This window comes from Notolepis coatsorum (assembly GCF_963971535.1).
Source record: "Notolepis coatsorum genome assembly, chromosome: 13".
Lineage (NCBI taxonomy): Eukaryota > Metazoa > Chordata > Actinopteri > Aulopiformes > Paralepididae > Notolepis > Notolepis coatsorum.
The window spans coordinates 61,886,272-61,912,423 of record NC_140177.1 but is presented as its reverse complement, the minus strand read 5'-3'; the positions used below and the strand labels follow the sequence as shown (position 1 = coordinate 61,912,423).

The following is a 26,152-nucleotide window of genomic DNA, read 5'->3' as shown; positions in this document are numbered from 1 at the left end:
GATTAGAAGCGGCTAGGAAACTGCTTCTAGGCTACGAATTAAAGCCACGATTGAAAAAAATTTACTTCCTTTCTTGACAATAGCCTCTATACTATAACAATAATACGAGAGCATACAAGAACAATGAATCTCACTGCCATGTAGTCTACGCCTGCGTATGTGATCAATAAAAACTAGGGATGCACGATAATTATCGGGCCGATATCAGCAATTATGACGTCATCCCGATAACGTTATTAATAGCTCCGATAATATAATATATTTTTTGGTCCAAAAAAATTCGGTGTGGGTGAATTGGAATGAAGTGCGTTTGTTTTGACTGTAGGCTCCTCCCGTTTTGTCAGTACTGTGGTACGACTGACAGCGTGTGGTTTAGGAACAGGGCGTTTTACACAAATCCAGCGCTCCCTTTCTTGGCTGCGACGTAGCCACGCAAGTTTCTGGAAGCAGCGCGGACGTTAACAAAGATGGCCGCGTCGGTACTCGGAATTTCAGAGGGAAAAGTTCGCTTGCTATTTGTAATAAATGCAATTCAGAAGTTCCACAAGGAGGGAAAAGGGCAACAACTTGTAATACATCCAGCCTGACGGGTCATCTGCGGCATCACCACCGCCACGATGGTGTGTTATTGTGTTAACTTAGAAGCCCACGACGACGCGAGGAGCCAAGCAAAGCTAGCCCCTTTCGTGGCTGTGATGCAACCCTTGGTTGAATACGCAGTCACTTATTGCTCCGTAGTAGCTAGGGGTGGGAATCACCAGTTTCATCATGATACGATACGATATCGATTCTTTGGACAACGATACGATATTTGCCGATATCACAAAGTCTCTCACGATACAATACGATTAGATTAGATTCAGGTGCCTGCAATCGATATGAGATGATATCATATGCCCATTTAACACAATCAGTAACATTTAGATCAACTAAAAAAAGGTAACGAAAATATCATTTGACATTTGTATTTTTGAGCTCTTCCAGACATTTAAAGGAAAATCAATCTATTGTTTTTAATACAAATAGACCTCCTGTTCACTGTAAAGTGCCACGTTTTGATATATTGAGCTTTAAACTTTAAGCTCCATTTTTTGGAACTCAAAACTCACAACCTAAAACCCCTCCCTACCTCCCTCTCCCAAACCGTTCCTACAACAATTTGTTGATGTTGCATGATCATGTATAGGATAGGCCTACATTTATTATGTATTATATTGTTTATGTTTAAATAACATTTAAACATCAAACTCCTCTGACCTCATCTGGTCTTTCCAAAGACGCGCGCACACACACACAGAAAGGGAGAATGCTATGCTGTAACGTCTACACACACGGAGCTACTGCTGTTGTTCTTGGGCGGATATGAGACTCGCCACAGGATTTTCAAAATAAGAGTATCGATATGAATCAATCTTATTACATTGCATCGATCCGATTCGATCGTTGATAATTACATCGATGTATCGATCTGGATCGATGTATCGTCCCACCCCTAGTAGTAGCCAGGTTAATTTGCACCACCAAGGACTGCTTAAAAGCTAGCGGCTTGAGCCCTTGGGTCATTTCTGTCAAACTTCTTTAATTTAGCAAACGACTCGTCAATAGGTACAAGCGTGCTCGCGCCGTCGTCGCAGGCTTCCAACACCGTGGCGGTGATGATGCTGCAGGTGGTGATGTGTCCACTCAAAGCCTTTTTTTCAAGGGTCCGCTTTGAAAAAAGAAGAACAAAAAGCTTCGAGCGTCATAGGTTGGATGTATTACAAGTTGCTGACGGATTGTGAATTTTCATTTGGAAAAATAAATATGGTCACTTTATCAGTCAAAACTGTTGTCTTGGCTTTTGTTTGTTGTCTGGTTAGGTCACATTTAAGTTGGTGTTAAGTTATTGTCCTGGGAAGTCTTTTTATGTATTATTATTGTATTGTGATATGTTTTGTTTCATGTTGAAAAAATAATAATTTGATCAAAAAAAATATACATTAAAAAAAATGTAGAATACAATAAATATCGGTTATCGATATCGGTTATCGGCTTGAGGAGCATAAAGTTATCGGTATCGGTGTCAAAAAAGCAATATCGTGCATCCCTAATAAAAACTTGAACTTGAATTCCATCACGTCTGTGCGGGAGCGCACAAATAGACTGTTGTCACAATGTAAATAAAAACGTGCACTGAAAAGTTACAGTATGTAGATGGTTGATTATTTGTATGACAGTCCGTAAACCCTTGCAAAAAGTATCAGTTTTATTTAATGAATTGATATTTTAATTAGATACCCCAGTAATACCATTACAATTTAATGCGTTCCTCCCGGCCACCGGCAATGACTTATCAGCCAAATGCAACGATAAATAAATAAGATGCATTCATTTGGAAAGACCTATTCCAAATGTTATTTATAGGGTTTGACAATAATTACACTAGGGCGGCTACGTGGCGTAGTGGGCAAGGCGCTCGCCACAAAATCTGGAGACGCTGGGCTTGCCTGTTCGAGCCCAGCGCTCCACATTTGCTTTCAGTTTAGCTGGTCGTCCGTACTAATACACATTGGCCGTATTAGGGGGTGGGAAACTGATGGGTGGGGATCGGGCGTTGTGGACAGCGACTCCTACAGGTCGGTTGGTGCGCCTGCGCAGTAGAATCAGGAAGTGTCGGGGGCAGCGTGAGCCTCCCACGCGTTACTCCTCGCCACTGAGAGATCGAGCTGCGCAGGTGAAAAGATGCGACTGCTGTTACCTCAAGTACCGGAGGGGACTTGTGCTATGTATGACTTAGTCCACATTGCAGCGGGCTTGTGGGAGGCAAGAAACAGCGTTCGTGACAGGGGAGGGTTGAATTGAATGATACGAAATTGGGATGGGAGAAAATATAGAAAATGGGAGAAAAAGTAGATAAAAAAAAGACAATAATTACACTAATGTCGCTATTTTACAATTAACTATAATGAATTACGGGTCATATGAACACGCCAGTGTTGAAACTAATGCACGAAAGCATATTGCCGTGGTGCAGTCTTCATATTCTACCGCTGGGCGCCAGGTATGCACGGTCTGAGCTGTGCGTAGATATACGCACAATGTCAAGCACAAGTTCAAATTGATAAGTCCCACACTTTGCTTAGAAATGATTGTACGCATGGTTTACGCACATATCTGTGCGTACGCACCATTGATAAATGAGGGCCCTGGAGCTTTTCTTTCAAAAGCCCAGGAAAATTAAATGCTCTAAGGCAGAATGTAGCCTATGCCACTGAGACTTCTTAGGTGTAACGTGCTGTTGTAGTGTTATGATTTGTGTATGTTAGACAGTTAGTATGTTCTATGTATCTATGGCTATGTTTTCTATTTATATTATCTATTAAATAATCGATATTTATGTTCAATACAAATAGTGTACATTTTCTTAAGTGTCGAGGCATGTCATTAATCTTGACATTTACCCTGATTACAACTACACTGTAAATAATTGTTATCTTGTCAAGTGAAAATATCTTGTATTTGGTACAATAAGTCCAATATTGAGTAGAATTATCTTATCCCACTGGCAGATAATTTTGCTTATTTCAACATTTTCTTAAAACAAGATTAAATTGGGGGAAATAAGCAAAATGATCTGCCAGTGGTATAAGATAATTCAAGATAATTCTACTCAATATTGGACTTATTGTACCAAATACAAGATATTTTCACTTGATAAAATTTCATTTTTTGCAGTGTACAAATATGCAGCTACCAGTACCTGGGCCTCCAGAGCACTTTTAGTGTCAGCGGACACACCAAAAACATCCTAGCAAATTCACACGCACATGACTAACCTATCTTGAACAATTCTAAGGTAGTTTTAAGTTATTTCTCCAGCAGCGTGCGCTAATATGGATTCCGGCAGCGCGTGCGCAGCACAGCACCGCTGCTGATTTTCTTTTCAGGGGAAACACTGTATAGTATAGTAGTTATTTAATTTAATTATTTGAATATTCAAAAATCAATGCCCATCCCTAGTATGCAACAAATGTGCATCCCTCATTCCCATCACAAACATTCAGTGGCCCAGACACATGGCACAAAATGGAGGTCATCACTGGAGCGAACAATAGGTGAGAAATAAACACTGTAAGATAAATACACACGACTAGAAGATGGGACGACTCGGGACGGACAACTCACCCCCAAAAGGCAGCGGCACATGTTGGCGTAGGCCACGGAGAAGTTGGGCTCAGAGATTGCCTTCTCGAAGATGAGATCGATGACTCCCTTAAGCCTCGCCTCCGTGTCGATCTCGAGGTCAGTCACCTGCTTCATAAGCTGCTGGAACATCTGAGGGGTCAGCTTGTTGAGGACACTGCGCACACGCTTGAACAGTTCATTGGTTTTGGCCTGCTCTGGGTCATCCTCCTCAGGTTCTTCCTGGCGTGTGCGAGTTGTTGTTGTTGTTGTTGTTGCCTTCTTGGCATTGGGCTTCCAGGCCTTCTCGGCCTTGTTGAGCTGCACGTCGTCGCTGAGGGACATGCTGGTAATGATGATCTTCCTGGGCTCCTTCCTCTGGCCCTGCTGAGAGCGCCGTGGCCCAGGTTGCTGGACAGATGGGAGAGAATTGACATGAGTCCATACACTATGCTTGGAGCACAATTGACCCATCTCAAGCCCTGCCCTCTTTTCTTGATCCTCCAATCACAAATGTTGCTTCAAAGCAACAGTTGTGATTGGAGGATGAAGAAAAGCAGGCGGTTTGAGAGGTAAATTGTGTCCTTTCGCCGATAAGCCAGCATAGAATCAAGTCAAGTCATATTTATTTGTATAGCCCAATATCACCTCGACCTTAAACCTTACAAAACTTTAAGAAGAAAAAAGCACTTTCTGAATTTCCCTCGGGATCAATAAAGTACTTCTATTCTATAATAGGCTAACTGGTAAAGTGATACCAAAAATGTCAACAGATTCCTAAAGATCATCCCTTTTTCTCGTACCGGTCCTCCCGGTCCTCCCGGTCCTCGTGGTGGTGGTCCTCCTCCTCCTCCTCCTCCTCCTCCTCCTCCTCCTCCTCCTCCTCCTCCTCCTCCTCCTCCCGTCGACTGTCTCCCAAGGTTCCCCAAATATGATGGAGTAAAATCAGGCCCAATGTTCATCACGCGACCTGGCTCAGCAGGACGCATTGGTGTCTTATTGGCCTATACGCAAAGACACAAAGAAGAATATTGACTACTTTAACACAGTTGTACAAAACACTGTTAACACAAGCCATCACAGATATAACCAATTGACCCATCTCAAGAGACACCCTCCATTCTTGATCATCCAATCACGAGATGATACAGAGCCAATAAATATATACCGTAATTCCTCTAATAGTAACCGGTATTCAATTAAAAACCAGGTCTCTATTAATGACCGGGTGCGCTGTTGAGCTAAGCAATTATAAGCCGGCCTCCTAATACAAGCCGGGTTTCATGTATATTAGAGGAATTACGGTATTTCCCTCAACGGATTTACCATAGGTAATATATTTTGTTATTGTTGTTATATGCTGGCCTGGCTGTGCAGTAAATACCATATAATGGTATGGTGTTAATGTTTACCAAGAGAGTAAGCCTACCTCAGAATTGTATAAAACGAAGTTATTATTATTATTATACCAGTATTGTGATTGCACTATTTTACTTTATTTAACTTTTTTTGACCACCTGTAATTGCACTGTTTACTACCGTATTTCATACAGTACTTGGTTTCAATAAATGAACCCAGTACATATTACTGGGTTCAAACTGACACAAAATGTTGATTTATTCATTATGATCTGTTTGAAAATGAGAAATATAGGCCTCTCTCTTATACATGCCTCCTCCTAATACAAGCCTGGTATCCGCTACAGTTGAAACAAATACAAGCCGGGGTTACTATTAGAGGAATTACGGTATATATACACACGCATATTAATTATAACTTCAGGAGTAGTGATTGGGTAATGAGTCTGTAATGAAGACCTTGAGTTTGATCCTAGTTTTTGAATGAGGGTTAGTTTGTTGCAGAATGGCCAACAACCTCCACTGTTTCAAAGTTATATATCAACCAATTAAGACATACTAATTCAGCCTGAGAGAGAATATGATTAGGGAACATTTTTAACCTGTTAACACTGTCCCGGCCAACCATGTATATATACGTGTTTGGGCGCCATGCATGCTTAACACATTGGTTGCCAACAACGAGATTTCTCGTTATTTCTTTTATTAGCGATATCCATTCATTTTTCATCCATCCAGCCTGACGTTATCATTGGGAATGGCTGAGCTCGAAAAGGGTAAATACCGCCCCCTATCGTCTCACGGATGGTAATGCACATCATTGGATTGGATTGAGTGGCCATGTGCATCAGGAAAAAACTCCGGTCCAGGGTTTCCCCATCTCTGGCAAGCAGTGTCTGTTATAGGGATGGGCGTGAGTACTCGTAGCTATGAAAAAAATCGGGGAAAAAAATCGAAATGATAAATTTATATATATATATATATATATATATATATTAGGCTTGGCCGGTATGACGGTATTAAGGTATACCGGGGTATTTAGAAATACCGACGGTATTGATTTTCAATACCGTCAAAATCAGAGTTTGGTTTAAGTTTCTATTTCCACTGAAACTGAGTTTATACAGGGACGGCGGCATTGGGTTTCGGTTTCCATTAGTGAAACGGAGTTAACTTTCGAGTTGGTTGAAGTGCGTGCACACACACACACAGCACGGCCAGCAGAGGGCAGGGGAGGCGGTCCGTATTTCCCCGCACAGAGCTGAGCTGAGTGAGCAGATGTGCGTCACACTAACCTACCTGTATGCATTTCCTCTAACTCTGAGCAGCTGCTAAAGCTTAAGCAATAATAATATTAATAATATGATGTTATTGAACGATGAAGCGTCGAAGTTAACCACCGTCACTCCAGCCCACGATGAGCTCCCTGACCACAGAAGCTAAACTTGCACACTGTCGCATTTGGACAATTAAAGGACTGCAGTCTGTTTGAATTTAAGCAAAACCCTCGCGCCATGAGTCGACTCGACACCAGTGACTTCATCCAGCACAACGAGACTACGAGAGACGGAGGCACTTCTTTGGGAATGTAATATAAAACGGAGTGAGTGAGTGTTGAAATTTTTTAATCCTAATGCAACTGCTCACGTTGATACATGGTGCCGGGCTGCCGGCCGGGCTAACTAGCTACCGTTAGCTCACGTCGATACCTGGATGGTGCCGGCAGGCGGCAGTGTCTACCTTCTGTGAGATTTGTTTACCTCGAGGTTGAAGAAAGTGCACTTTCAGGTTGAAAGAACGGCCCTAATCTCAACGTGTTTCAATATAAGCAAGCGTTATGTATGGTGATAATAACGAGTATATTGTTAGCTTAGTTATTTGAAAACTATTCATAAATAGGCCGACAAATGACAACGTTCTGGAATATTCCAGTAAAAGGCAATTATCATAGGCATGGGTTGTTTTTCCCCGGAAAACGGGTGATTTTCAAAATGCTCTCCAACGGAAATGAAGCGATAAAAATACAATCTGCCTTGCCAATGTTGACTGGAAAATAAGTCTTTGATAAGCGACGAGCAGATTAGACACATAGCCATAATTTAAAACATAGATTAGGCGATATTAACGTTAACATTGGCCATGGATGGTGGCATTCAACTGGGTATAAAGGAAAACACGGCCGGCACTGAGTGTTAAATTCTTGACGCTATAACTCTCAAAACGCTAGCGTTATTAGCACATGTTCTATATTATTACTGATGCTGACGTTATTAGGTAGAGTTGCAGAGCGCGCACCCGTGACAGGTACGTTTGTTGTGTTGTGGAGTGGAGTGGAAAGAGTAAGAAAACAGTTATGTTGATGATCAGATATGAATTCTCCCGTGATTTTATTTTACTATAGTTTGAAAGTATAGGCGGCAGGGTTTCCGTTGTCCGGTAATTACAGTTTTTTTTACCGGGGAAATCTGTTGAAGTCCGACATATTTAAATATCTCCGGTCATAATGTCCTGTGAAAATAATTCCCTCTAAGCACAATTAGAATTGTATTAAAATTAGAGCTGGGCCGTTAACGCGAGACTAGTATCGCGCGATAATATAATTGACGCCATTAATCTATTAAAATAATATATATATTTAACCTTTATTTACCCAGGGTAGGTTCGCTGAGCACAGATGCTCTTTTTCAGGAACGCCCTGCTTCACATTCACACAGTTCCATTCACACCTGGGAGCTGCCCAGTACAACCACAGTTGACACCATTGGCCACTGAGCAACTCCACTGGAGCAGTTGGGGGTTAAGTGCCTTGCTCAAGGGCACTTCAGCGGTTGGTGTTCCTGCCGGTACCGGGGATCGAACCGGCAATGAAATGTTTGCTTATGATTTGAATTTAATCCAATACATGGACATTTTGAATTGAGCATGACTCTTGAGTGGTTTTTGAATTTATGAAAAGGTAATTGATTGTTACATTTTAGCAAACTAACCTATGATTTAGCTTGCTCAGTAGTCTAGGCCTACTATTAATTAAATTATTTGTCTACCTACTATCAATTAAATTATTTGTCTACCTTTATGTGGTACAGTCTTATGCCGGAGCTATAGGCCTAATTAACCAATTAAAAATGTAATTTGATTTGCATTGGCAGGGTTCGGCCCTGTCTGGCACCCAACAGGAAAAATATTATAGGCACTATAAGTAGACACCGCTACATTAAACAAGCTGGTCTGCCTGAGTGACTGGTGGAAGAAGGAGAAATAGAGATTGGACTCATTGAGTCAAGCCATGTCACATAGTTCAAGTTTGAAATGCTTCTTTCCGTTTTGCTCCTGAGTGTGTGCTAGATACTGTACTGTTCTGGTAATATTATTTATTTGTGTTAACTTCTGAATAAAACAATTTAATAAACACAAGTACATCTTATTGAACATTATTTTGATATTTCATTACCAATTATCATAGCAAAACAGCTTTTTCAAACAGTCTGTAATGCATTTTGGAAACGGGAGATGGGCTCATGGTGTAATGGGCAACCTGGCCTGAGAAACGTAAGGAGGAAAGAAAAAGTAAGGACTTACTTCTGGTCATTATTTGGGTAGAACACATATTTTGAATGCCTTGGGCAGATTTTATATTTTTTTTGGGCCATTTTAATCTAGATTAAATCCAGGATTGCAGATAGATTAATCAAGATTTAAAAAGAAAATCTATGCCCACCTCTAATTAAAATAGTTACATTTGTTTCATTGTTGCTTCACCAAGCAGGCCTAATAATGACAACGATGTGTGTTCCTATATCATATCACGCGTACAGCAAGTTTCAATTTCAGTTCCTGCCATTTTTAACCAGTGGAGAAAGGTAAGAGAGATTTCCCTATCGTTTTTCTTATATGAATTATTCAACCTACGTTGATAAAACATACCTGGTGATCAACTACAGTTTGCTGTGAACATTATGATATGTGTGTAGTGTTCTGATAACGACTATTGGTGAAGCGATGTCGAAATTTATTTGGGTTAGGCAGCTGCTGCAGCGCGACCTGTGGTTTGCTGATGAGAATGGCGGGGCGGGAGCTTGATGCTGGATTAGCGAGAAGCATGCAACTGCAGAGCCGCAGATCTCACAGCTGTGCCCGCACAGTGCAATACTCCAATTCAGCCATTGGCAATTCAGCCATTGGGTGGGTGGCGCTGCTGAGCGGTCCCCAGACCGGACCTGAGAGCGCCGCTGGCTCTGCGGCTCTGCAGTTGCATACTATTGGGATTAGTTTATCGCTTCGTTGGGAGGCGGAGATAGTCATTGGTTTAAGCGATCACGCAACGTTTAGATTTCAGTGAACCCCACGATAATGTTGCAGTCTCTCTGCCAAATTTCTCAGTTCTTCGCTTGATATAATTAATACAAATGTCCAATATAACGGAATTCATTAGCTCATAAAAATGTGATTATAACAGACTGCTGTTTAATGTCGGGCTGACTGCCCACAGACACCTATTTGATTTCAAGTCAGCAGCAGCACGGAGTCTCGACTCTTGAGGGACTTATTTTATTTGGAATATAATGACTATACGCAAAAGTAGCCTAGTTTTAAGTTAAAATATTATAAATCTACATGCCTTGAGGATGTCATTCTTTATATAGCCTGCCTATCAATTGTTTTTAAGCTCAATAAACTGACCGGAATTTCTCACATTTGTCCGGGAGATTGAAATCTTCCAGGACAGGAGACCGGCACCAATATTTTCTAACGGAAACCCTGATAGGCGGACTATTCCTCGGTTACATTGGTGGCAGCGGTGGGATTGTTTCCTGCATTAGTGTCCAGCGTGAGAAGTAAAGGGAATGCGAGAATGAATTAGAGATGATTTGACAGCTAGCTAGTTGCTAATGCTAACAGTAACGTAGCAGTTAGTTTCAAACTAGTGTCCTCCTCGTCTTTCACTTTCAACAATACATTCTGCCAAGTCCAAGCCCACTGCATCCAACACCACAAGACCCTGTTGCCCCGCCATTGTTCCATTAAACCCATGCTGTGTGCAGTTACTGCCATCTAGAATGCTGGCTAAGAACATAACACGAGTGAGGAAATGAATCAAAGCGCTTGGCTGTACACAGGAAACGGAAATGCTTCACTAATAACAACATGAATTATTCTAAAAGTTATAATTATTTTGTCTCGTCTTAAAACTAAGATTTCGGGGGGCGCCCCAGTGGCGAACCACATAGCGCGCTCAGCCGCGACACGGCCGACCCGGGTTCGACTCCCGAACCTGTCGTTATTTGCCGAATGTCTTCCCCCCACTGTCTCCCATTCCTCCTCTGTCTCTCTCTACTGGACTGCCCAGTAGCAATAAAGCGATAAAACGACAAAAATAAATCTTTAAAAAAAAAGACTATCATTTGTAGTCAACGACATTGCATTAATTATTTAGTCACATTAGTGTCTAGGGGTGTAACAATGCATTTAAATGCATAGATCCTAAGGCGACGATTCAACTGCATCGATTTGAACTAGTGCTGTCAGGCGATTAAAAAAATTAATCTAATTAATTACAGGATTTGTAATTAATTAATCTAATTAATCGCATTTTAATCGCATAACCATTTTATGCCTGATATTCTATATTCTATAATCATATTTCAAATTGCATGTGTCCAGATGGCAGAATTCAGTACTGTATCTACAAAACCTTCTGTTTAATCATCTTTCATCTATTAATTTGCTTAGATTTTTCAGGTCTGGTCAATTTGAGCATAGTGTTATTCACAGTCAAAGATAATTTTTTTTTTTTTTATATTCTCATTTGGTTCATTACAATTTACTCAAGCCTAGTAACAGACACAGTATTTCTGACACTGGGAATACATTCCCTGAGATCCATAGATGTCCCTAGAATCAGATACCAAGAACATGCAAATGGACCATATAAAAAAAAGTCTGTAATGTGTATTCTACGTTCTTATGGAATGAATGAGATAAAAAAAAAAAATTATAAAAAAAAAAAAAAAAAAAAATTGTAATTAATTTTGAGTTAATTTTCATAACGCGATAATTTGCTGTGTAATTAATTAATCTAATTAACGCGATAAACTGACAGCCCTAATTTGAACATTTAAAAAAATATATATATTTTAATGTCGATTTTTTATTGACTTAGTCCATTCATGCTGAATCATGCCACATGTGTATAAATTTTTTGGGGGGGAATTAACTGATACAAAATTCATCGAATCGCGGTCAAATGAAGATATTTCATGATGCATTGAATCGTTGCCTGAAGAATCGTAATTGAATCGAATCGTTGTGGGGGCAAATCGTTACACGCCTATTAGTGCAGGGCTGTACGTAAACTTTTTTTGCACATAGCACTGGTGCTACAGAGGTTGATAGTTTTGTAGCACAGGCCAAAATCTTGTAGCACGAGTATAAAACGTGTTATATTTATAACAGTCACAAATGTGCCTATTGTATTAGTGTTATTTAGTTGCAGTGCCATGTTTGGTCACTAAGAGGTGCTCCATTGTTTGTACCTGATGTAGCTACAGGCTTAATTTGATTTAACCTGAGCCAGTGACTTCTTCACTTCCTGTTCCACCTGATGTCCGACAGCAGCGTCAAGCGTGAACTTGTTATAGTGGTTTCTCTACTAACGATGTGGCTAGTAGTTTTAATATGTAAGGGATAATGTATAGCTACGAGGTCATTGTCGCAAAATAATTGACCGACAGAGTTTAAAATACCGAGCCGCCTCGGCGAGGTGTTTTAAACGTCAGTGAAGGTCAATTATTTTGCGACAATGATCGAGTATAGCTATACATTATCCCTTACATATTAAAACTACTAGCCACATCGTTAGTAGAGAAACCACTATAACAAGTTCACGCTTGACGCTGCTGTCGGGTAATTTCCGTTTTATAGCATTTAGAAAATCGCTCGTTTTTTTAAGTTTCAGGAAAATATAAAGATTCACTGATAAACGGCATTTACTGGAAAATTCTGGAATACACAAAACTGTCATTTTTCTGCCTATTTATGAATCGTTTCCAAATAAACGCTAGATTATCGATAGTATATGTGTACTTATGCACGCTATAGAAGCGGGCTGAAATATCGATTCTCTCATTTCCTGATCAGCGATCACAGACACACAGACACGCATAGGGCAAACGCTGATATCTCTGTGAAAACAGCTCCGATTATCCCAAGACTGGTAAAATAGATTCCTTACCTCAGATCAGATGTTCTCCAAAAAGATTATTCCAATTCCTGATCGCCATTCCAAATATCGATCGCGTTTATTGATCCAACGCTGCGTACTGGAAATATGTATTCCACGCTGTTCTGATGGTCCACAATGAGTCCGATGGGCTCGGATTACTTGCCTGAGAAGTAAAATGTGGATTGCGGATTTTTCTTTTCTCGTCCATTTTCATTGAGTCCATTCCAAAATGGTGCATTACCATCCGGGAGACGATAGGGGGCGGTATTTTCCCAATGGAGCTCAGAGAGAGTTTGAAGCACTAACGTGATACTAGATTGATGAAATATGAATTAAAAAAAAACCGCTATATCGCGTCGTTGGCAATAAACGGTCGGCATGAACAAACGACATATAGCGTCGTTGGCATTGAAAGTGTTAAGGATGCAGCAGCCGATTCTGTATCCTGCACACACGCTCGCTCCATAGTGCGACAGCGATTTGCGACTCCAGATGATAATAATATTTTATATATATTATAACTGCGTTCACAATTTACCTCTCTAAAATGAGATTAGATTATATTCAAATGTAGTCACCAATAGGCACAAGTACAATACAACGAAAATAAGTTTGGCTAAATATAATGGGAAAGTTATTTGAATAAGCTCTTGGTACACAAACTCCTGTATCCAATAATAATAATAAATGAAGACTGATTCACATCAATTTGAGTGAATGAGTGAGTTATAGTATTTATACCGGTTCTCATTATACCAGCCGCAGAAAATCCATAGGATAATTATCTGGCCAAACATCATCAGTGCTCTCGAAATTATAATTAGCCGAAATTATAATATATATAATCTATATCTCGTTGCACACATAATACATGATAAAGCGTCTGCTGAATAATTCTGTTTTGCCTCTATATATATATATATATATATATATGCATGTATGTGGGAACGTGAACGCGATATCTGCCATTGCGAGACTAGGTGAGCAGGCTATAGTCAACTCTGAAGTGTTCGACTTCTTGACTCCTCCCCCGGCTCTAATCGGCTACTCTCACTTGCTTTCGAGGCAAGCCGAAAGTAATCTCAAACAAGCCTATAGCTGTCACGTCTCCTGTCCGTCATGCAGCGTGTTCAGACTAGGGATGGGTACCGAAACACGTCGTTACTACCGAGTATCGATTCAAGTGATACAGATTTTTTTTCCTTTTTTTAATATATATATATTTTTTTTTTACTTTTTTCTTTTCATGTCAACGTTCACACGCACAATATATGCTTACCTAGGATTTGACTTGATTCAACAACAAAGCGGTCGGAGCAATGACAAGCCGAAAACGGTCAAAATTGTAGTTATTTGAAGTTTGTATTTTTTTTTCACAACTGATGTAGGTAAATAACATTTCTTGAGACTAAAGTACCGAAAAAGGTACTGTTGGGTACCGGTATCGATTCACAGGTACCGGTAACGTATCGGTTCAAATGTGAAAGGTACCCATCCCTAGTTCAGACACACGTGAGAAGTCGAGAGGGAGACCGCCAGGCTGTTTACATTTTTTATACAACACAATTCACACAATTCGAATATACATTTTTACAATCGAATGTATGTTTTTTTAACTATTGGATTATTAATTTTAATATAGAATATTCGTTGACAGCCCTATTAATCACCCCATGTTCTTATGCGTTTAATACATGAACTTATTTGTCAAAACAACGTGTTATCTTGCATGTTCCTTTCCACTGCTTCAGGTGTGTATAATGCTGCACTCCAACTAGCTCCTTTAGAGGCTGTCTCCCCTCTAGGGATGGGAATCGAAAACCGGTTCCAGTTGGGAGCTGGTTCCTAATTGTCCGATTCTTGTAATCGCATGCCTCCGTGACTATCGATTCCTCTATCGATGCCATGTTTTTCCGACAGTTGCGCATTTCAAAACAATAACGTTAGCGTTAGCATGTAGCCATGGCAGACTATTTGATTCCTTACGCTCGAAATTGCCTGGGTTTTGGTCATATGCTCCCGAAATGCTCCCGCTGTTACTGTTTCTAAGTGCAGTGATTGAAAACTACTCGAATGCTTTAGAACCTAGTCATTCATTTATTCGGGGCAACCCAACAGCCACGGAGCTAGCGCTGGCTAGCGCTGGTTAACGCTAGCTGACGCTGGCTAATCAGGCTCATACAGACAGAGCGATAACAGCTGACGGCAGGTAGTACAGGTACAAATAAAAATAAAAGTGGGGGCTGTTGTGTAAACCTTGTACTCTTTAGTTCACATATAATAAGAGACGGAGGGTTGACCGTTTACTAGTAGGTACCGTGCAACATACAAACATGTCCGTGTAGCAACACGAGCCCATAGCTTACAGGACAGGGCCCGGGGAGGGAGGGAGGGAGGTGTAGGTGGGGGGGGGGGGGGGGTGGGGTGTGTGTGTGTGTGTGTGTGTGTGTGTGTGTGTGTGTGTGTGTGTGTGTGTGTGTGTGTGTGTGTGAGACGGAAGTCAGAGGAATAACGACCTGTTGAATGCAACTACGGTTCAATAGATTCAATTAGTTTAAGATATTGAACTGTAGTTAGATTCAACAGGTCGTTATTCAATAGATTACTTTAAGAATAAAAAAAAAATCTAAAAATAAATACATTTTAAGAGAATCTCAAATACATTATTTTATTTAAGTGTAGGCTATATTTAATTTTTTTTGTTTACAGTTTTTGTATTTTTCTGACATGGGGGCTCAACAATAAATGACAATCAGAAATGTCAAGTTGCATGTTGTTATTCTAACCAGCTTAGTTCTGTTGCATTTTCAATTTATTTATTTAAACTATAAAGCAGGAATCGATAAAGAATCAGATCGATAAGCAGAATCGATAAGGGAATCGTATCGATAAAATCTTATCAATTCCCATCCCTACTCCCGTCCTTCCCAAAGGATTAGCGTGCAGAACCTCTCATACCTTGTCCAGCACCACGTCACTGATGAGAGGCAGACCCTCAGGTTTGTTCATACTGGCGCTTTTGAACTGGAAGCCAAGCAGAAACTCCCTGTCATACCGCTTCTTCTCCTCTGGGTCAATGGGCTTCCATTTTTCTGATTTAAAGATAAAAGATGGTGTGAGAGATGCGTACATGAATGAAAAAAAACCAAGTCCTTAACAATGTGGAGGTGCAGTGACCACAGGACGAGCATTGGAATAATAATTATTTTTGGAACTAGCAGGAATGGTGCTTCTGTATAATGCTGGTCTAATGCCAACCCAGGTACTGTATAGTTTAGATACATTAAGAGTTAACATTGTAAATTGTATATTGCATAGTAGTGTATATAAGAACCAGTTTCTCAGGAACCTAGCATGTCTTTTTTTACCATGCATATCTTGTGTCTTATCCATTTAATTTTTCTATGCCCATTTTAGTCAATTTTATTATTGTATTTTGCACAATCAATGCAGGCATGACCACCTGCATTTCACTGTATGCCCTGGTATGTATGTGATAAATAAACCTCTTGATTTTGATCCTTGATTCTTAAGTCACAACTTAGACAATTTTGTCTATATGTTCCAGAGTTCAGTTGCATCTTTATCAATTAAACCGCTATATCTTTCAATGGCCAGTAGCCACTGTGACATCATGAGAATGTAAAAAAATAAAATAAAATACTATGAACATTAGGGTTGGATTGCGTTATCCGATTCGGTTTTGGAACCAGTTCCAAGTAAGATGGTGAAGGAATCTATGTTTTTCAATGTATATATAATGTATATATATCGGTGGGTGACAGCATCTACTCAGACGGATCTATAGATCTTAAAAGTAGCCAGCAGACTAACAGCAGTAGATGAGGATTCGGGCTGTGCCGTTTATCAACAGCTGATAGCCACAGGCATCAAGGTGACTCGATCTGGAGAAAGTGCATTATCAAGCCACAGGCCGGTTTGGTCAGGGCCGGGGATAATATCAACATCGCCGTTGCTATAGTGATTTGGGTCAAAGAGCCGGTGTCAAAGACTGCGTGTAACGTAGTAACGAGGGAGAAGGGGCCCCCGTTGCTAGGGCGTAGACGTTATGATGAGTTCCTTCCGGGGTGATTAACACAATGGGGACGAAGCACGGATATCTCCGTGTTTCGATTCCACCCGTTGTGGACAGAAGCATGGATATATCCGTGGCAAGTTGTTTTGGCTTTTATTCCATTTTAATAACCTATTCAAGGTCGCCGAGCGGCACTGCAGATGTACCCTACTCTTTGAATTCGAGAAAGTGCAATACCGGCCAGATCCTCTTAGGGGCGCTATCGCGATAATGCAGTGTGCCCTGTGGCTGAACGGAGCATTATTTTTTTTTTACTTTCAATAGAGTTTTCAGTTAGCTGGATTCTGGATATGCAGCATGTAGCTTGGATTACGTTTTGGATTGCAGATTTCACTATGCAATAAGGGGATTTATCATCAGCCAATGGACATATCGATCTACCAGATGGCGATCGATAACTGGGAAATGCTCGGGGGGATCCAACCGGCTCATGGTAAGATCTTTTTCACGTAAATTACAGCCGATCGAGCCTTGTTATGATACGATCGGCCTATGTGGCTACTTAGACGAACATGGTTATTGGTAATCAATAATAAGAAACAAGGCGGGCGCGCGCAATTATCCTGAGTCTCAAGTCTGGTTCGAATGAACGAGACTGAATCAGCGTTCGAGGAACAGGAAAATCCCGGATTCAAACATCGGGTTAATTGAATCTGGATAATGGGACTCTTGATCGACTTAGTTGAACCAGGTACGGGGAATAGGGCCCAGGTCAGGTAGAGCTACAAGCTCAGGTGGAGGTATAGTTTTATGACACAACAGTCCTCCTAGTGGCTGACATTGAAAATTGTACTATACCGTTCCACTGTTTAAATGTTTTAATGACATTTTCATATATATATATATATATATATAACACTCATGACCAGGGAGCGAAATTAACTTTTTGACTCACCGGCCAGTGGCGGGTAGATGGGAAGAATCTACCCGCCAAGCATATTTCTTACCTGCCAAATTTTTTTTGATTAAAAAAATATATATTTTATATAATTTTTTTTAAATAAAATATATATTATATAATCATACTTGTAGTTGTATTATCTGCGAGACATCGCCACCACGCAATAAGTCAAAATGCTCGCTATCTGCAAACAGCTCCACTGTCTGTGTGTATACTTGAGTAGCCTCCAGCTCCAGCAAGGATTCTCCGGCCCTGCAGCTAGACCCTATATTCAGCTAGACCCTACATTCAGCATGCAAGGATTCTCCGGCGATGCAGCTGGACAATGTTACGGTTCTTTTGTCAAATCACATTCAACATGCCCTCAGCTAGAATACGCATTCAAACAATGTTATAAGACATTGATATCAGGAGCCATCTGTAGCTACTGCTAGCCCGGTAGATAACGTTAAGACAATTTAGTTTACTGGGACAGATAGATCCAACGTGAGCTAGCTAACGTGAGCTAGCTAACGTGAGCCAACGAGGGAACGGAGGTATTATGCACTCGAGTCGACTATTGCTGGAGCATTTGTTGATATCAGCAGCTAGCCAGCTAGATACCGTTAGACAATGCCTGGTCATGTATTAAACTAAAAGTGAATAGTTGACTGGGTCATTGTTTAAACAGTAACGGTAGCTCATGGAGGTCCGCTCTTCTAGACTAGAGCACAGCAGACTGCCTCTGTGTTGTTGACACGAGCACTGCGCGAGCAGAAGCCCTTAGCCAATAGTATACCGCTGCAGGGCTGGGCGGATATGACTCGTTGCCACGGTTTCTTTCAAAGTAAGAGTATCATACGAACCTAATGTTGCTAACTGCCGGAGCCATCGATATTATGACTGGAGATGCGCTTGGGGCGGAAATGAGACCCGCACAGATTTTCAAAATAAGAGTATCGTTATGAACTTGATTGATTACACGCCAACGGCCAAAGGTAAAAACTGAGCGCCCCTGGCGGGCGGCGGGCTTTAGTTTCGGTCCCTGCTCATGACCCACCTTCTTTGTACTGGTATTTCGGGTCGACTGGCGTGGATGCAGGTTTGAGAGGGTCAGGGTCTTTATTCTGCTTGTCCTCCTTCTCCTCCCAGGTCTCATCTGGAACCTCTGCGGGGGGAGCTGCTGGAGCGGCAGGGACAGGAGCGGCCTGAGTGGATGAGGGCTCAGGGGCAGGCTGGGCCTCCTGCTGCTCCTTGATGAAAATGTCACAATTGAAATGATTGACAGAAAACTGAAGATTATTCTCTGCTGAATGTATGATTATTTATTTGCATTAGGGGTGGGCGGTATGGCCTAAAATTGACATCACAGTATATTTAGAATTTTGGACGGTAAATATATATCGCAGTATATTTGTTTTTCTGATAATAAAAAATGCTTTAACCTCTTAAGCCCCATCGGCCCGGTATTTATTTCACGTCACAAAAAGATCAATACAGTATTAAGTGATGTTGCATTTCTTTTTCAAATGTAGCCAAGAGTAAAGACCCTAACCCTATCAAAATAGCAGTCACGGTGTATATTTTTAGCACGGTTTGTTTACCAATGATTTTAAGTGTCATTAGCTAAATATGAGCTTATACAAATTATTAAATTATTCACGCATTTCACGGAAACCGGACGATTTAGACGCAAGAAGAATGAAATCGTTGTAGTCGTAACCTGTTAAGCACTATTTTATGAAAATCGGCCTAAAAATACATACCTAAGTAAATGGAATATTGCTCCACTTCTACAATGTCCATTAAATTTAGCATGTTCTTGGTATCTAGGGACAGCGATTGGATCTCAGGGAATGTATTCCCAAGTAGGGCTGACCTTCGAATTTTCTTTTGGCAATCGAAGGTTCGGGGCCGAGCTTCGATTTTAATTCGAAGCTTCGAATAAAAAAAAAAAAATTATAAATTTTATATAATTTTTATTTTATTTTTTTATGTTGTGGTACTTGTACAGCACTTTGGTAAACTTTGTTGTTTTTAAATGTGCTCTATAAATAAAGTGGATTGGATTAATGAATTAAGTAGCCCCTTTCGTTACTGTGACGCAGCCAACACGGCTGTGTGATTTAATTCAAGGTGGATCGCTGTTGTCGTTTGAACAACTTCAGATTTCATGGGAACCACTAATCCCCCAAATCAAGAATGTTTAAGATGAATGAAGTAAGATTTTGATTATTTGAAATATGGCCTGTGTAGACTAAACTATGCACAGAATTATGTCAGTCTACAAGGTCCGGCAACAATGTAGACCTTGTAGACTCCACTACAGACCAATTAGAGGATCTGACATGGTCAACACACATAGACACAGTAGTAAAGAAGGCGAAACAGCGCCTCTACCACCTGAGACAGTTAAGGAAGTTCAGAGTATCGGGGAAGATACTCCAGTCCTTCTACTCAGGAGCTGTAGAGAGCATCTTGACCGGAAACATCACTGCCTGGTATGGAAACAGCACGGCACAGGACAAGAAGGCCCTACAGAGAGTGGTGCGCTCAGCCGAGCGTACCACAGGTATTGCACTACCTCCCCTGCAGGTTCTATACAACAAGAGGTGCAAATCCAGAGCCTGCAGAATAATGAAAGACCCCCACCACCCCAATAACAGCCTGTTCCAGCTGCTGAGGTCAGGCAGACGCCTGCGAACCCCAGCTACTAGGACAGAGAGGCTTAGGCTCAGCTTCTTCCCCCAGGCCATCAGAGCCTTGAACAATGAACATCGAGTGCCACAGAACACTGAACTATCCACACACAAGCACACATGAGCACACACACGACACGCACGCTGTGCACGCTCACACACTAGCAGCCACTTTACACTTTATCATGAGCGGGCACACACTCATGCCGCACACACGCACTTTTTTTTTTTTTTTATCCACTTTTTCTCCCATTTTCTATATATTTTCTCCCATCCCAATTTCGTATCATCCAATTCAACCCTCCCCTGTCACGAACGCTGTTTCTTGCCTTCCACAAGCCGGCTGCAATGTGGACTAAGTCATACATAGCACAAGTCCCCTCCGGTACTTGAGGTAACAGCAGTCGCATCTTTTCACCTGCGCAGCTCGATCTCTCAGTGGCGAGGAGTAACGCGTGGGAGGCTCACGCTGCCCCTGACACTTGCTGATTCTACTGCGCAGGCGCACCAACCGACCTGTAGGAGTCGCTGTCCACAACGCCCGATCCCCACCCATCAGTTTCCCACCCCCTAATACGGCCAATGTGTATTAGAACGGACGGCCAGCTAAACTGAAAGCAATGTGGAGCGCTGGGCTCGAACAGGCAAGCCCAGCGTCTGTCATTCGTGGCGAGCGCCTTGCCCACTACACCACGTAGCCGCCTTCCGCACACACGCACACTTATGGCCAAAAGGAAAGGCCACTTTAAATTAGTATAACAACAGGAACAGTGTATTGCACTACTAAAGCTACCTAGCATGTCCTATATGCTCTGTAAATAACTATGTACAGATACCGAGATGTCACACCATGTTACCTGTTACCCGTTTATTGCACAATGTTTTTTTATTGGATTCTATATATTTTGTACCACTGTAATGCACATCGTTGCGGGCAAGACCACCCGCATTTCATTGTATACTTGTATGCCGTGACAAATAAAACTCTTGACTTGAATTATCAGTGAATGTTCATGCATTTTTAAGAAGGGCTACTTCCACAAAAAAACAAAGAACTCACCAAAACATCTCAGTAGCACCTTATCTAAATGTTCTATTTCATATATGGAGATTCATATTTATTTATGTATTGCATGCATTTCTACATTTTATTTCCTATTTTGTTTATTCATCCCAGTATCTTTCTTTCTTATGTGTGGAATTCTAGAAGGCATTTACATTCATATTTAGTCATTTAGCTGACGCTTTTATCCAAAGCGACTTACAAGTTCTGTATGACAGGTCATCAGGAAGGATACAACTCTATCAGCTGAGTAACAATATTCATCAAAGTGTTGCGTGTTACAGTGTAGGTTAGTTTATTAGGACAAGTGCATGACAGTAAGGTTAGTTAGGGTTAGATTTTTTTAATTTTATTTTTTTAATTTTATTTCAGATAATGGTTGAAGAAGTGAGTCTTTAGTCGACGGCGAAAGATTGGACGGGATTCGGCTGTCCTAACTGGGGTGGGTAGTTCATTCCACCATTGTGGGGCTAGGACTGAGAATAGGCGTGTAGGTGGTGTACCTATGTGTTTGAGGATGATATCCTTCAAACAGGCAATAGTGATGATATAATTTGGGCAGTGCTGAGCTGGGTTACTTTCCTCCAGTGTATTTGTCCCCCGGCCCCACCCAATGGCCCCATGCACGCACACACACCGAAGTAAAAATAAAAATTTGAAAAAGAAATTGATTTTTATTTTTTTTTTACTTCGATTTTTTTTTTATGTTCGAAGCTTGTGCCATCGAACGAAGCTTTGAAGCTTCGAAGTATTTAAGACAGCCCTAATTCCCAGTGTCCGAAATATTGTGTCTGTTACTAGGCTTGAGTAAATTGTGATGAAACAAAAAGGAGAATATAAATTATGATTTTTCTTTGCATCTTTGACGGTGAATAACAGTTGTACTGTGTAGGAAATCAACTCTCAACCAGGACACCCTTCTCAAGACACGTACCTCTTTGAAGGCATCCAGGAGGTCTCCAATGGCCTCCTTCTTGTTTAGTTCTTTCATGTTCCTCTTCTTCTTTGGCACAGACACAGCAGCTAAAAGGCGACAAAGAAGAATATGCTTAATGGCTCAATCAGGGATATAAGGGTCAACAAAATGGGTAGCCCCAGCACCACAAATATCAACTAGTAATATGGAGACTTGTTTTCATTCTGTAGTTATTTCACTGAGTTCGACACATGGGACATACAGGTTTTTCATTTTATTTGCTGTATTTTGTGGCTGTTGACGTTGGTAAATCAATAGCTTCCAAAAAGCTTCTTTTCCAGATTAAACTGGAATGCCCCAATCGATCGGCCACCGATCATTATCGGCCGATAATCAGTATAAATATGCGATCGGTGATAATGCTTTATTTTCGCCGATCATCAAAACCGATCGAAAAACATGATCGAATTCTTAGCGGAGATCTCAGTCACTGCTGACTTCTCTCTCAGACACACAGCTGCCTGCAACGTACGGCGCCTCCTCCTTCCCAGCCCCTCCCGCACTCATGTAAACAAGAGCCTCGTAGTCTGCTCTAGTAGTGCATGCGACGTGAGCTAACGTTGGCTACCTACCTAACGTTACTGTTTAAATTAAATGACCCAGTGACTACATGAGGCATTGTCTAACGTTATCTAGCTGGCTAGCTACTGATAGCTGCTGATATCAACAAATGCTCCAGCAATAGTCGAGTGCATGATAAGTTACCTCCGTTGACTCGGTAGCTCACGTTAGCTCACGTTAGCTCTAAACTAAATAGTTCACTGAGGCGTTGTCTTAACGTTATCTAGCCGGCTAGCAGTAGCTACAGATAGCTCCTGATATCAATGTCTTATAACATTGATTCGATGCGTATTCGAGCTGAGGGCTTGCTGAATGTGATTTATACCAATACTAGGGTCCAGCTGCAGCGCCGGAGAATCCTGGCCGTAGCTGGAGGCTACTCGAGTACACACAGACAGTGGAGCTGTTTGCAGATAGCGAGCATTTTGACTTGTTGCGTGGTGGCGATGTCTCGCAGATAATACAAGTACAAGTCTAATTATATAATATATATATTTTATAAAAATTTAAAAAAATATATATATATATATATTTTTTTTTAATCAAAAACTATCGGTATCGGATCGGTATCGGCCGATATGGCTCAAGACGATCGGTGATCGGTATCGGTGGCAAAAAACGTGATCGGGGCATCCCTAGAATGTATGTTAATTACACCCCACAGATATGGTGCAAACATATATACAAATTGTGGCTGTAAATCTCAAGGAAAAAGCAAGCAATTTTCACACCAACATTATGGGAAATGCGCTTACCGGCTTCTCCAGTGTCTGACAAGAAGATGGATACCAATTTCCTCTGTGCGTTTAGTAGAAAGCTATCCAGCAGCAAGCTAGCATAGCTTAATACAAGTGAATGGAAGCGGATACAGACCACTAGCCTAGCTTGAAACTCCAGGAGAGGTGTTTTTGGCAAACAGCTAGGCTGGTGGTCCGTATCCACTTCCATTCATTTGTGCTAGGCTAGCATGCAGACCGATTCTACTGAACGCACAGAGAGGAAATTGGTATCTTATCTTCTTTTTTGGATTTTGGAGAAGCCGGTAAGCACATTCCCCATAATGTTGACGTGCGCCATTAGGGTTAGTAGAATACCAATACAAGTCTGATGTGTTGACACCAGGCTAAAGGCCACAGATACCAAATACAGAGTACTAGCACAATGCCATTTGAAGATGCTGAAATGTTTACCAATACGTTAGAAAACAAGATGGGAGGATAGTATTTGATAAGATTAAGACAGTCTGGGTAGGAGAAAGCCTGGTAAGCCCATAACACACAGTATTTCTATTACAGATTACAGTCGTTTGCCATAATGTATAAAGCCAAGTACGAACATAAGTACTACTTGGCGAGTAGGTTCTTGCATTTGTACTTGTTCGGCAAATAACTGTATTGGTGCACCTCTACTTAGACCCCAGTCAAACGTTACACTGCACCCTACCTTGCATAGTTTCCTCTGTGGGGTGGATGGCAGAGACTGGGGGGGCATCCTCAGCTTCCTCCTCCTCTTCATCCCTCTTCTCATCCTCCTGTGCTGGTGTTGCCACGGCAGCCACAGGCGCGGGTTCCTGAGGTCTAGGGGTGTCCGTCTTGGCGAGGGGTTTAATGTCTGCAGTCTCTGCCTCTGGAATATCCTCCGACAGCTCCTCAGCATCCTGAGGAAGGCCGTTCGAGATCGGAGGCTCCGCTTTCTGAGCCTGTGTGGGTTCCGGCTCAGGGACAGGGCTAGGATTCTGGATGTGAAGAGCAGCGGTTTCCTGTTTAGAGACTGGAGGCTCTACGATGGACTCAGTAGAGGCTTCTATGACTGCCTTGGTAGGTGGACAAGGAGATTCACTGACTCCCGTGAGAACGGGGGTCACTGCTGCAGGGATTTCAACTACAGGCTCCGCCTGCTGCTTGGCTACAAGCTCCACCTGCTGCTTGGCTACAGGCTCCACCTGCTGCTTGGTTACAAGCTCCACCTGCTGCTTGGTTACAAGCTCCGCCTGCTGCTTGGTTACAAGCTCCGCCTGCTGCTTGGTTACAAGCTCCACCTGCTGCTTGGTTACAAGCTCCGCCTGCTGCTTGGTTACAAGCTCCGCCTGCTGCTTGGTTACAAGCTCTGCCTGCTGCTTGGCTACAGGCTCCGCCTGCTGCTTGGCTACAGGCTCCACCTGCTGCTTGGTTACACGCTCTGCCTGCTGCTTGGCTACAGGCTCCACCTGCTGCTTGGTTACAAGCTGCGCCTGCTGCTTGGCTACAGGCTCCACCTGCTGCTTGGTTACAAGCTGCGCCTGCTGCTTGGCTACAGGCTCCACCTGCTGCTTGGTTACAAGCTGCGCCTGCTGCTTGGCTACAGGCTCCACCTGCTGCTTGGTTACAAGCTCCGCCTGCTGCTTGGTTACAAGCTCTGCCTGCTGCTTGGTTACAAGCTCCGCCTGCTGCTTGGTTACAAGCTCCGCCTGCTGCTTGGTTACAAGCTCCGCCTGCTGCTTGGTCACAGGCTCCGCCTGCTGCTTGGTTACAAGCTCCGCCTGCTGCTTGGTTACAAGCTCCGCCTGCTGCTTGGTTACAGGCTCTGCCTGCTGCTTGGTTACAAGCTCTGCCTGCTGCTTGGTTACAAGCTCCGCCTGCTGCTTGGTTACAGGCTCTGCCTGCTGCTTGGTTACAAGCTCTGCCTGCTGCTTGGCTACAGGCGCCACCTTTTCTGATTTCTTCTCTACTTCAACACTTTTCTTCTCAGCTGCTGCTGATGCAGAAGCCTGTAGTTCCTCCCGTTTGGCAGGGACCTCTTTAGGTGCTGATGTTGCAGTCGGGGCAACAGGAGCATCCACTGTGTCACTGACTTTAGCTACAGGCTCTGCAAGAGGAGGAGGGGTACACGGAGCTGCTGGAGGGGAAGGAGGGGGAGCAGACTGCTGGTCCTCTCCGGCGGGAGTCGACAGCTCAGCAGCCAGTGCCGGGGCCACCGATTGGTCAGGTGGCTCAGTGGGCGGTGCCGTCTGGGGGTCAGTTTCCATTTTGGCTTGGACCACAGGCTCTGGGTTCGCTGTGGCATGGGGAGCCTGGGTTTCGGCTAAAGCAGCAGGTTCCATATTTTCATCTGAGAATTTGAACAAATTAACAGAATCAGACAGTGACCAGAATTGAC

The 26,152-nt window shown here is 42.2% G+C and overlaps 1 protein-coding gene across 1 annotated transcript in view; it reads right to left on the bottom strand.

Annotated features, from left to right (window-relative positions):
* Positions 1-26,152, bottom strand: part of eif4g1a (eukaryotic translation initiation factor 4 gamma, 1a) — a 159,709-nt gene that overhangs the window by 66,808 nt on the left and 66,749 nt on the right. Inside the window, exons 9-15 of the mRNA XM_084327679.1 lie at positions 24,461-26,104; positions 22,415-22,503; positions 18,779-18,971; positions 15,701-15,834; positions 5,064-5,165; positions 4,965-5,021; positions 4,165-4,572 (exon numbers count right to left, since the gene is read on the bottom strand). Coding sequence (XP_084183805.1) covers positions 4,165-4,572; positions 4,965-5,021; positions 5,064-5,165; positions 15,701-15,834; positions 18,779-18,971; positions 22,415-22,503; positions 24,461-26,104 — 2,627 coding nt within the window. The remainder of the gene's footprint in view (positions 1-4,164; positions 4,573-4,964; positions 5,022-5,063; positions 5,166-15,700; positions 15,835-18,778; positions 18,972-22,414; positions 22,504-24,460; positions 26,105-26,152) is intronic.